At 43.8% G+C, this 13,281-nt stretch overlaps 1 protein-coding gene across 2 annotated transcripts in view; it reads right to left on the reverse strand.

The window, feature by feature from the left end:
- Dpysl5 (dihydropyrimidinase like 5) overlaps nt 1–13,281 on the reverse strand; it is a 72,860-nt gene that overhangs the window by 14,148 nt on the left and 45,431 nt on the right. For both annotated transcript variants that reach the window (XM_090337316.1, XM_090337315.1), the window contains exons 3-8: nt 8,277–8,435; nt 6,715–6,894; nt 5,146–5,214; nt 3,479–3,523; nt 1,528–1,603; nt 505–661 (exon numbers count right to left, since the gene is read on the reverse strand). In XM_090337316.1, the coding sequence (XP_090193442.1) occupies nt 505–661; nt 1,528–1,603; nt 3,479–3,523; nt 5,146–5,214; nt 6,715–6,894; nt 8,277–8,435 (686 nt within the window). The remainder of the gene's footprint in view (nt 1–504; nt 662–1,527; nt 1,604–3,478; nt 3,524–5,145; nt 5,215–6,714; nt 6,895–8,276; nt 8,436–13,281) is intronic.

Below are 13,281 nucleotides of genomic sequence, written 5' to 3' on the forward strand. Positions count from 1 at the left end.
AGTTCCCTGAACTATTTTCTTTAGGCTGGGGTTGAATGAATAAAAGCAAGGTAGACAGAAAGTGGGAGGAAAGTGGGTCTGGAGGGAGCCTGTAAAAGGAAGAAAATAAAGAGAGAGGAAGGGATACAGGAGAGAGGAATCTGGGTAGTGGGAGGCAATGAGAAGCATCTAGAGATGACACAGAGAGAAGGACCACAAGGACAGGAAGATGCCAGGCCACATTCTTCCTGCTCCCCAGTGAGCACGGGAGCGAGGCCTCAATGTCTTCTATTATGCTGACTATTAACTACTGCTTGCTTCCTTGTGCACTTCACGTGTCAGAGGTGGTGATGGTGGTGATCTGATGGGCTGTAGAGAAGGAGCACAAACAAAACCATCCTATATGGGCACAACCAAGTCAAATCTGAGTCACATTCATTCCTGGAACCTCTAAGATGTCTTCAAAGCCCTTGCATGGCATGTACCTTGTGCCAATGGCTACGCCATTCTACTGAAATCCCTTACTTGGCCAGCAGGCTCATGAGGTAGGTGGAGGTGTTGGTGTCCAGTCTCAGGGGAGGCACCGTGACATAGGCCGCTGCGTGGGACCAGTCCTGGTGGTAGTAGTGTAAGCCGGTCAGTGTGGCGTGTGCCGTGGTGGTCTCAGCCAACACCACCTTCCCTGGAAGAAGAAGGGTCAAGTCATGATCAGGAAGCTGCTGGCATCAAAGGACCATGAGATGAGGGAAGGTGGAGAGGGGACAGGACCTGACAAGCTTGCTCATGCATCTGAGAACACCACTGCGTTCAAGACCCTACTTTCCTGCCACTAGCAGCAGGGGGAGCAGAGACTGTGAGGTGCTTTGGGGAGTCTCTCCAGTAGGACGGGACAGTGGGCCATGTGGTCTCCCACAGGGAGCTTCAATGAGGGCACAGGCAGTAGATGTGGTCCACAGGATAAAAGGCCTGAGGATGGTGGGTGTCCTCTAGGAGAGTGACATCATGACTTTGTTTCTCCTATTACCAGACCTTACCAGCACCCAGCACCCCATCCTACACAAGGCTATGGACAACTACAAAGCCTTTCAGGTATTGCCTGGTGCTCAGCACTGGGGTCCGACAGACACCCCTCAGGGCTCAGATACAGTGCTAAAAAGAGAAGCTGGGCCACATACTGTTAACTCTCCAGGGATTCTCACAGCTCCCCTTGAAACGCCCATGGAAACCAGCCCAGGGTCTTATGTTAGTTGCTAAGGCAACGTTAGTAAAATTTAAGAAGCCAAAAAGACATCAATTAATGAGTCAATTTAAAACTTAGATAATTTTACCAGACCCGGGCGAGGTGACAGACACTGCTTTAAAAGCTAAGCATACAAATGTGTGGAGGAAAGAATTCTGATTTTCATGGGCTAAGCGGGAGTGCTCTGAGGTATTAAGCAAAGGAACAGGCTAGCTCAGCTGCTGCCCTCAGGAATTTGGACCAGGGAACATGCTGAGCTGGGGGACTCCATCCTTCCCCCATCCCACCGCCTGAACCTAAGGACTCACCTTGCATCTTAGCAGCGGCAATAACATCACCAGCCGAGATGCTGGACACATTGACCAGGTAAATGGGACAGTGAGTCTAAGCACAAGAGACAGGAGGAAGTAAGAGCATAAATCCATAAACTTAAGGGATACCCAAACAACCTTCGCACAAGCAATCCTTGCACCAGCAGCCCCCTCTGCATTGCTCAACCCCCACCCCTAGGAGACAGTCACTCTGGTAGCACAGGGTTGGTGGCCTAAGCACATGCCAGGCTTGTGCCTGATGGAAGGAGGTAATAGGTAGCAGCCAGCACCACATCCTGCAAACCAAGGAGGCAACCTTAGGTCAGGACTGTTGAGTCTGAATTTCAACATATTCTCCTACCTGATGATTATACCTGCTTTTCTTCTATTTTTAATTTCCTGTCTATCAGTATGACATCCTAGAGACCATATGTATTATATCCACTATCTAAAATTCTGATGTCTACCATCTAAAAGATGCCTTATTGGTAGATGGAATGTACCCTGGAAAACTGGATTTGATATCTAGGCCAGACAAAATTTAGCTTGTGAACAGATATCTGGATTGTTCTATGATTAAGTTCTTCCTCTATCATGCTGTGCAAACATGATCTATGTCTTAACTTCTCTGGGTCTGAACTGAAAAACAAAGACTTTAGATACTCTTTATCTTTTGGTTGTTCAGCTCTTTTTATTTTTTGTTTATATTTTGAATATTTTTATCATCTATACAAGTAGTTATACAGAGGAGTTTGTGAAACAAAGCAGTTTGTGAAGACATAATATCTTGATCAATGCCACTTCTTTCAACAGTCTCACTCTTAGCTATTTCCTTACTGTCCGTTAAGTTTCCATCCGGAAGTAACTGGCAAAGTAATTCCTGCCTAGCTACCAGATTTGTTTCCTTTGATGTTGGCTCTGAATTTCATTCTGATGTCTTCTTTTGCTTATCAAGTTAGGAGGCCATAGCCATAGCCAGTCTGAGGTTTATGATGTGCCTGGCATAAAAAAAAAAAAGATGAATTCTGGCACTGGCTGAACCTCCTCCTTCCTTGTCCCCTCCTCCTAACACCATACTTCTCTGCTTACATCTTTCCACACAGCCTGGGCCATTCCAGAAGGGAGGGTCCTAACCAGTCCCTCCATTAGAATCACTGTGTTAGTAAAGACTTCTGGGCAACCCCCCAGTTTCTCCCTGGGGTCTGAGAGTTTGTATTTGCATGTTCCTGATTCTGGCAAGTGATACTGATTCAGCTGGTCCAGGGATCACACTTTGAAAAACTATTGTTCAGATTAGATTATCTCGGCAAACTGAACTCTTTAGTGATGGTTTAGGAGAAATAACCTTTCCAGTGGTTTTAAAGTGATTTTTCTCTCTCTTGGCTCTTTTGATCCTCAACAGCCATCTTGTGCAAAGTAAATGATGCTATCATCCTGATTTTATATAATGAGATAGGGGATGAAAGAGGAGGCATGTGGTTGAAAGGCTGTCTTAGATAAAGGCTAAAGCTGTAACTTCTGGTGCTCTCTTGCTGGTTTCCAGCACCATACTCCACCAGGCTTTGTTAAAGACAGTGCTCTTAACCATACCAATATAAAAAGGTTGGAGACCAAGGTCTAGCAGCATATTTAAATTTATGGCTGTGTAAATCACAATCTGCCTTTCCCTCCAAAAGAAACATTCCAATTACAGTGAAGCTCCTGTCTTCAACTCTTTGTTTGCCTCCCTCGGGAGCCATTTACACACTTGAGCAAGGAATCTCAGCTTCAGCTAGCTCCAAAGGGATGGAACAGAGAGCTAGGGACCAGCAGGACCCATGCCAGAACTTTGGGAATAACAAATCCATTCAGCAAACAGGGGTGACATCCTGAAAGCCTGAGAGCCGCATGTGGCTGTCTCCTAACCGCCTAGAGAATGGACCCACACAATGATCCCAGCATCACTTACCCTGTTTGCAATGGTGATGACTCTGTGAGTAGCCTCAGCTTCCAGCTGTTAGAAACAAAAGACAGGAAGGAACCACATTCATCCTCTCCTTCAAGCCAGATGCACTTGCCTAAGAGCTCTCCATACCAAGTGCCAAAAGATCTGACCAGGACCCAGAGGGGCTGGCTACACCTTCAGAGACTGGGGAAAGGGAGAGAGGCCTGGGCAGGAGCATGGAGCTCTTGTCACCCTGGCTCTCACATAAGAAGAATTTGAGAACTGAGGATACCAAGATATAACTCAGGATTAATTAAAGGTAACAAAAATAAGAGAAACAAAGACGTGGAGTTTCATTTCTCCCTGTCTTCTGACAATCTCTCCACAACCATTCGAGATGTGCAGTCAATGGATTGACGTGAAGCTGGAGAGCAGCCCAGATGGAAGTTTCTGTGTCTTGGCTCTGCTGACATTTGGAGTGGGTGAATCTTTGTGGTCGGGGCTATCTGTGCCTTGTAGGATGCTTGCCAGGGCCTCATCTTTATCCAGAATGCCAGTATCATTCTGCCTTCTCCAGCTGAGGCAACCAAAACCTATTCTAGACCCACGCTTCTCCCTTTAACCAGCAAATGCTGATGGTGATTATTATTGTCACCAACACTCAGGAAAGAACAAGATTCTTCCTAGTGCTAGCTGACAAAGAAAACCCAGAACGGGTCCTACCCAAGCATGCCCCTGTCTTCATGGCTTATTTTGTTGAAACTGGTATATCTTTCTCTACCAGGTCTGAAGTGCCCAAACAGAACTTATACATAAGTCAGCAGAAGATGGGTGGAGGGTGAGGGGGGGTGGGGAGTCCAGGGCCAGAAGATGGCCTGACTTAGCTCCTGGGTAATAGTGGGACCAAATGTCTTCTGATCTAACTCCTGAGCATCTAACTACCACCCTTCATTTTATTTACTTTATGAAACATGGTCTTGCTGTGTAGCCCAGGTTGGCCTCAAACTTGTAATTCACCTGCCTTGGCATGTCCTGCTACCACTTGGCATTTAAGCTTTGAAGAAAGGAGCTCTCCACAATGGTGGAGACTGTCTGAACAGGAGCACAGGGCAAGACAGCACCACTTATATAATGTGGTTTCTCTGGAGATAAATTAGTTAGAGACCCCTGGGTGTTTGTGTCAATGCCCTATACAACTACACGCAAGGATCAAAACAAGGAAAGAGGAGAGCAGGCTTTTTGTTTTCATCTTGGCGGGTCATCAAGAGAAGAGCACAGAGAGGAATGTAACTTTTGTTTCTGTTGGGAAACTTCTCAGGGATAGCAGCCCCCAAATTCGAGTCCCTAGCTTATAGCTTGGAATTTCTTATAATAACTGAAGCCTCTTTCAGTCTTCTTTCTCCTAGTTCAATTTTAGGCAAAATAACCTCTGGGGTGCAGACTTTTTTTTTTCCTCTCAGGGTCTTAAAATCAATCAGATAGGGTGGGCTATGGCTTGTTTCAACTATCTTCCAAGGAAGCTCAGGGTCAAGCTGGCCTCAGCTGGCCTCAGCATGTGGGGGAAGATGTTCGGTGGGAAGATTCCAAATGGGAAGGAAATGAGCTAACATATATAATTTGATATATCTTCTGTCCTAAATGCTGAGGGTCAGTAGGAAAGACGCTGAAACAGACGCAACAAGTTTCCTCACCTCCTCCGGGCGGCTGATCTCGATGCCTTCTGGGCCTGTGATACCCAGATCTAATGCCTCCTTAGCACCCTGCACAATAGCAAGACAAAGAGTGTTGAATCTCAGATGAGAATGAACTGAAGCCAAGGGATGGTAAAGCATGTTAGACATAGCCTATCTCCAACAGGCTTGCCCCATGTGTCACTTCTAAAAGATACACCCAGGAGCCCATGCAGTAACACTGTCCTGGTTCTCATTTCTTAATGACCAGACATATCTTTTTCTCTTAAAAATACAGTTCAATAATTAGCCAACAGGCCTGTTGAGACAAACACTGTTAGCTGGTTTCAAAGTTAGGGTTTTCTCACTGGTAATCTAGACAAATCTCTAGGTTCAGTCTCTTTGATTAGTTCTTAGTAGATTTAGGTAGGAGAACAAGAGGATCATCCTCCTTGATACAGGGGATTAGATGTCTAAACAGATGAGCTCTTTTGAAAGGCACAGAAAAGTGAAAAGCTGATTCTTTTTTCTTGTCTTTTCTTCCTTTTTTTTTTGCAAGTCCTGAGGTTTGAGCTCAGGGCCTGGGTAACATCCTTGAGCTTTCTCAAGGCTAACACTATACTATTTGAGCCACAGTACCAGTTCTGACTTTTTCTGTGAATGTGGTACTGAGGAATTGAATCCAGGGCTTCGCCCATGTTAGGCAGGCACTCTACCACTAGGCCACACTCAGGGCCCAGAAAACTGATTCTCATCTATTTGGTATGTTATACCTCATTAAAAGTATTTCATTTGCTAATGGGGTCAGCAATGATGCCTTAATATTGTTTAGGTTTACTTTTTACCATTAAAAATATTTCTATGCGGGGCTGGGAGTTTGGCCTAGTGGTAGATTGCTGGTCTAGCATGCACGAAGACTTCAGTACCACATACATAGAAAAAGCCTGATTCAAGCTCAGGACTGGCAAAAAAATTATATATATATATATATATATATATGTGTGTGTGTGTGTGTGTGTGTGTGTGTGTGTGTGTGTGTGTGTGTGTGTGTATATATATATATACATATATTTCTATGCTCAAAATTATTTCACTACCAAGTAGAATTCTCTGTGTGTGTGTGTGTGTGTGTGTGTTTTACAGTCCTGGGGCTTGAGCTCAGGGCCTGAGCATTGTCCTTGGGTTTTCTCAAGGCTACAGCTCTATCACTTGAGCCACAGCACCACTTCTGGCTTTTTCTATGTAAGTGTTACCGAGGAATCAAATCCAGGTCTTCATGCATCCTAGGCAAGCACTCTACCACTAGGCCAAACTCTCTACCTGCAAATGCAATGCTATCATGGCATTCAAACTAAACATTAATGTCTATGATTTAGAAACCTTTTTGGAGATTTGTCCTTTATATACAATAGGAACATTTGGATTTTCAGACCAAGATTGGATCCCCAAAGTTTCACATTTGTTTTCACAACATTTTTTCCTCTGAACCTAATAGGCTCAGTGATAAGAGGTCAGGACTCCCATGAAAATTTTTTCCATTGGTGCCAATCTCCCCTCCCCCATTACCAGCAACCTTTATTATAGACTTGCCTCAGCCACGAGCTCCCCATTTTCAGCATGGACACGGGCAATTGCCCCAATGTCCTTGCAAGCGTGCAACACTTGATATAGCTCATTGTCTCGAAGCATGTACAAATCCTTGTAAGTCATGAACATCTGGAATGAGTTGACCCCTTTCTCCCTCACCAGCGTCTCCATCTCTGCTTTCACCTGGAGAACAAAATGCAAAGGCAATGGCAGGTTAGTACTGATATCCTAGAGGTTGACTAGCAAGTGCATGTGAACAAGGAAGAAATGTGGGGCCTGTCCCAGCTCTGTGTGGCCCCCAGAAAACTCTTAGGATTTCACTGTCTTTCACCCCTCCAGGCTGCTGTAAGGTTGCCTGAGCAACCGTTAAGTTTAACACAATGATGGGAACTATATTCTCAGACTGGAGGCACAGGTTTCTGCCTCTGAGGCATCCTCTCTTGGCTTTTGTTTTTGCAGTTTTTTGAGTGCTCGGACTTACACTCGGGCCCTGCTCTCACTTGTTTTTGGTTTTGGTTGATTTTTTTCACACAAGGCTGGGGCCCTACCACTTGAGCCACATCTTCACTTTGGCATTTTGCTGGTAAGTTGAGATAAGAGTTTCTCAGATTTATCTTCCTGGGCTACTTTTGCACCATGATCTTTTATGAAGATTTCCATAAGCACCAGGCCAGAAATAACAGAGGAGCCAGCATGGTGGCTCATGCTTGTAATTCTAGCTACTCAGGAAGCTGAGATCTGAGGATCATGGTTCAAAGCCAGCCAGGGCACTACAAAGCTGTGAGACTCTTATCTCTAATTAATCACTAGAATATGGGAAGTAGGGATGTGGCTCAAGGGTAGGGTGGTAGCCTTGAGCTGAAGAGCTCAAGACCCAGGCCCAGAGTTCAAGCCCCGTGGTCCACCCCCCCCAAAAAAAAGAAAGAGCCTAAAGGAGTCTTCAACAAGGCTAAATCCCGAAAATGGATATAGACTGTGGATTTGCAGGACTATCCCATAAGGAACTCAAATTCACAACAATATAACTTTGTAAATTTTTAAAAAATATTAAGGTTTCTCTTCTCTAGGAGGATTTATGCTCTGAGTGCAAAGAAACATCTGGAGAGCTGTCTGTACCAGGGAGTGTTGAGACAGGATGCGGTGGACCCTAAGCTTTAGAGCCCAACTCAGTGCTGTCAGTTTCCAGAACAATGAGGACACAAGAAACCCTCTGTGCCTGAGCCTTTCAGGTCACCACTCAGTAGCACTCTTGCTGAGGGGCGAGCAGGTCACTAAGCGGCTGCAGCAGGAGCAGGGAGGGGCCCAGTGCTGCCAAGGCTGAGGCTGGCTTTGGGCTCTGATGCACGCTGGGGTTCTGTCTGTGAGAAAGCAGCGGGACACGCCCGCCACCCCACCTGCTCTTCTGGGATCTGAATGTTTTTCCTCTTGGCACATGGGGGAGCTGGGTTGGTAGTGGGCCTTAATGGTGCCCACTCAGGCAGGGCAGCAGCAGGCCCCAATTGGTTCTGCCCACACGGTCCCTCTGCCCTCTTGACTTTCTTTGCGGATTCTGCCAGCACTATTACCTTGGGCGCCCACCAGGTGATCCCCACATGAAGGGCATAGTCACAGCAGACCTTGGGGTCAGCCAGACCCCGGCACTTCTCATACGCCTCCACGAGGGACATTTCCTTGTCAGGCAGGACATGGCCAATGACCATGGTGGTACCTCCAACAAGTGCAGCCTGAGGGAGAGAGAAGACAAGTCCTCAGGACAACCTCAAGTCTTCCTCACCGGAGGCTAGGAGAACCAAACGCACACAAATCTGCCTCTTCCTCATCTGGGGCTTCAACTTGCTACTTGGAAAAGCAACTTAGCATGCTTCTGAGCCTAAGGCCAAACGCCTATGGCCCCAATTAGATCTCCACAAAATGTTTTTGGCCAACTTAAGTATATAGATAATATATTCAAATGTCCATGCATAATATAACAGGAGACATAATCAAATATCCATTTGTAGTATTTATTAATTCTGTTACCCATATAATGTACCATAATGTTTTTATACATTGTTTGGTTTCACTCTCGCACATTTCATGAATTTTTCTTTCTTTCCAGTCTGGAGCTTGATCTCTGAGCATGGGCACTGTACCTGAGATCCTTTTTGCTCAAACCTAGTACTCTACCACTTGAGCCACTGTGCCATTTCCAGATTTTTCTGTGATTAGTTGGAGTTGAGAATCTCAAGGAGTTTCCTGCTCAGGCTGGCTTTGGACCATAATCTTCAGATCTCAACCTCCTGACTAGCTAGGATTACAGGTGTGAGCCACTGGAACCTGGCAGAATTTTTCTTTTTTTAATGAATTTCATTATAACACTTTCTTCTGTGCATACAATATACATTGATTAGATTCACCCTTACAATGTAATTTTCCTCAAACTTTACACATGCTTATTTAACATCAGAATCTTTGCCTTCAGTTTTCCTAAACACATTATTATCCTTTCTTCTTCTTCTCTCTCTCTCTCTCTCTGTATGTGTAAGTACTGGGACTCAAACTCAGTGCTAGGAGCCACCATTCTCTGATCTCAGCCTCTTGAGTAGATAGGATTTATAAGCATGAGCCAGTAGCACCTGGCTACTTCTTTTCTATCTTTTCTGAGACTTTTTAGATGAATGACTGATTTAATAGTGAAAACCAATGCAATTTACAATCTTTTCAAAATACTATTTGAAAAAGAAATCTTTAAGAAGTCCCATTCTGAATAGAAAATGTAGTACTTAAAACACAATGGAATTTTACTCATCCATTAGAAAGAATAATTGCAGGGAAATGGATGAACCTAGAATAAATCATGTTAAGTGAGGTAAGCCAAGCTCAGAGAGACAAACTGCATATGTTTTCTCTCACATGCAGAAGGTAGCTCTAAAATACACCGAGGTGTGATAAATTACATAGGACTCTAGGCATTCACACAGACAGTGAGACTGAAGGAGGATACTCTCTGGGGAAGAATCCAAAGGCATAACCCCTGTGAACATTTAAAATACTAATTATGAAAACAAATTCCAGGGATTAGAAACATGGATTTTTGTTGTTTCTGGTTTTTGGTGGTGTTATTTGGTTTTGCTATGTTTGTCTTGTCTTTTCTTGGTCTTTTGATGGGAGGGGGCAAAAGAGAGTGCAGAAATGGAGGAAGGGTGAACAAATGCAATCATGATACTCCGAAGACACTATATGGAAAATGAACTATGCAACTTGTGCGTCAGGATGGGACGGGAAAACTGGAAGAAAGCAAAGGAAGGAGTGACATTGTCAAAAAAGAAACGAACTCATTACCAGATGTATGAAACTGTAACCCCTCTGTACAACACCTTAATAAAAACAATGAGCTACAATTTACATAATAATAATCCAAAAGTAAGAAGTCCCACTCAATCACAAAGCACACCTCTAGGATAAATTATTAAATCTACATTAAATTTCCTGCCACTAAAAAACTAAACTAATTTGGCCAAGAACTTCCAAGAACTTTCAAAACTAGCATTGTCTCAAAGCTATTTTAAGTGAAAGTGTTATTCCCAAACAGAATTGTTATCACATAACAGAGAAGGCCTGGATTATGACAGCCTTTGCAAGACTTCCCAAGTGAATTGACTTTGTAAAACATACCTTGGTGGGGCCAGGAGTTTGGCCTAGTGGTAGAGTGCTTGCCTAGCATACATACATAAAGACCTGAGGTCGATTCCTCAATACCACATACATTTAAAAAAAAAAAAAAAAAAAAGCCAGAAGTGGTGCTGTGGCTCAAGTGGTAGAGCTCTAGCCTTGAGAAAGTCCAAGGGACAGTGCTCAGGCCCTGAGTTCAAAACAACCCAGAACTGGCAAAAAAAAAAAAAAAAAAAAAACCTTGCTGTTGACTCAGAGTTCTCTGAATCAGACTTCTGGGTTCAAGTTCCTGCCCTGCTGACCCCGGATAACTTCCCTGAGGTGTAGGTTCTTTATGCATTCCAACTATTCAGGGATAGCTCCCTGGTCAGACCACTGGAAGTCAAATAAAACATCACTATGGAAAAAGGTTGGTAAATTGTTGTCCTGACATGTATGTTCAATTATGCAAATTATATTGTTTTCTATTGAAAGTGAGAAAGCATCATAAAATTATTTTAATGATTTTATGTTTCCATGCTCAATAAGATTTATCCTGTATCACAACTCGAAAACGTTGATGGAAATAAAGCATGTAAAAAAACCTAGTTCACAGGACTTAAGATGCAAACTGTCAGAGCTTGGGTCTCAAGTGCTGATGTGGCTGAGGCAGTGAGATTATTCTCCCTGCCGTCTCTGGCTTCCTGCATTGTTTAAAGCAACCGCCAACAGAGGGCGGTAAGTTCTGTGGCCCATATAGCAACAGGATGTGGGCGGCAGAGACCTAGAGAAGGGAAAGCGCTGGGCAGATTGCTGCTTACAAGTTGCCTTCTATTTTGGATTCTGCTGGATCCCGCCAGGCTGATTCATCCTCGTAGCAGGTGGTTGTACTCTATTTTGTCCTGCAAGGCATTTCTTGCTTTTACACGTGAATATGGGGGTGTCTGATTTTCTGGGATTTTACACACTGAATTGTTTTATTTTTCTGTGGTCCTAGACTGCTTTTCTTTGTATCCTCCTCAGAACAGTTACAGTCTTAAGTGGAAAAAAAGAGAGCCTAAAAACAGCACAATATGATAAAAGAACCAGGACTTTGGAGATCCTCAGGCAAGAGTAGAAAAGGAGGCTCATATGGCCAATCTCTAAATATTTATAAGTACAGATCAGGTTAATAAATCATTACACCAAATACATTCTATCCTGCTACTCTGACAAATGTATTTTTTATTATAACCAGGAAAATTAAGTTTGAATTTAGAACTTTTTGTGGGAGGAAAGGGGTCCTTGAAATGTTAAGCCTCTGTGCCTGTCCCAAATCACATCTCCCACTGGGGTTCATGGTATGGGCTATGCATCAAAGTTTTGCTTACTCCTTTGCAAAGTTGCTACCCTCGGGTGTACTGTACACAAAATTAGTCTGACTCCTCTGCCACCCAGATGACAGTTTGTGTAGGCCCATGAGAGGCTTGGGCCTTTGGTCAGAGAAGTCCAAGGACTTATAGTGGTCTTATAGTGGATTAGCAGTCTCTGGGCAGACACACAGCATCTGGGCCTCGTGGTGAAAGTCCAAATAATATCCTCTAGATTTTAGTGTCAGGGCAGAGGCACATCCTGCCTGGGTCTAAGTCTGGAGCACTGAAGAGTGGCTTAACTTCTTCACTTACTAGTTGTAATGCAGGAGCTGCCATGTGCCTCCATTATATGTAGAGAAGTCAGGGTCAACAGAAGTGAGAGCATTTAGAAGGGGCACATTTACCTCTGGAATAATAGCAGTAATAATGCAATCATAGGAATAATGTTTTCATTATTTATTATTATTATTTACTGCTGTTCCCTCGGGCCTCCAAGTAAGAGTTCCCAGGCTCAGCAAATATCCCTGTAGGCTGGGAAGCCCGCCTGAGTCTGGAAGTGCAAGCACTCACCCCCTCCAGCAGGACATACGTGGAGCTAGCTTTTTATATATGTGTGGCTCTTACCCAGGATGAATGCTGCAAGTGTTCACAGGAACGTGATACCATGGATGTGACAGGCCCTGTTAGCATCATCATCAGAACAGGCCTGCGGAGATCTTGGCAGAGCACCGTGCCATCCTGTTCCTGATACTTCCGGAAGGATTGCATTTAAGAATATGTGGCTGAGGTTGTCTCGTGATCAAGACTATGTTTGTACAAGTCAGCATTGCTAAGGTGAGCTGTGGAAGACTCTAAATGAAAAGGCAGTATGATGATGTTCACAGAGGCTAATTCATACCAGGGAAAAGGTTCTGCTCTAATAAACAAAGAAGGCAGAATTCAGTCTCTGCACACTAGATGTTTAGCATTAATGGAACATATACAACCCCGTACAAGGGGGGGGACATGGGAGGTGACCAAATCATTAACAATGGCTGTTTTCTGGTGATGAGTTTCTGAGTAATTTAGTTTTCCTTTTCTAAAATTTATTTAATAGAGCCAGGCATGGTGGCTCATGCCTGTAATCCTAGCTACTCAGGAAGCTGAGATCTGAGGATCGAAGTTCAAAGCCAGCCCAGGCACTATGAGACTCTTATCTCCAATTAACCACTAGAAAATGAGAAGTGGTACTGTGGCTCAAGGGGTCGGGGGGTAGCCTTGAGCTGAAGTGCTCAGAGACAACACCCAGGTCCAGAGACCAAGCCCCAAGATCCACCAAAAAAAAATTAATAGAGTATATCATCTTTATAATAAGCGCTAAAATGTTACTTTTACAGTAAACAAACAAATGTGGAAGAAATAAAAACAATTTACAATTTAATCATGTTTATACAATTAAAATGATTTTGAAAATAATAAACATATATCACATACATAAACCCATTACTTAAATTTTAATAGATGTGAATACTTTTGTCATATTTACCAGAATTTATTAATTTAGGTAGTGCTAGGCTGGGTGTATGCAAAACACATGTTCTACCATTGA

The sequence above is a fragment of the Megascapheus bottae genome, chromosome 7 (genome assembly GCF_031878675.1).
Source record: "Megascapheus bottae isolate mThoBot1 chromosome 7, mThoBot2.hap1, whole genome shotgun sequence".
Taxonomy (NCBI): Eukaryota; Metazoa; Chordata; class Mammalia; order Rodentia; family Geomyidae; genus Megascapheus; species Megascapheus bottae.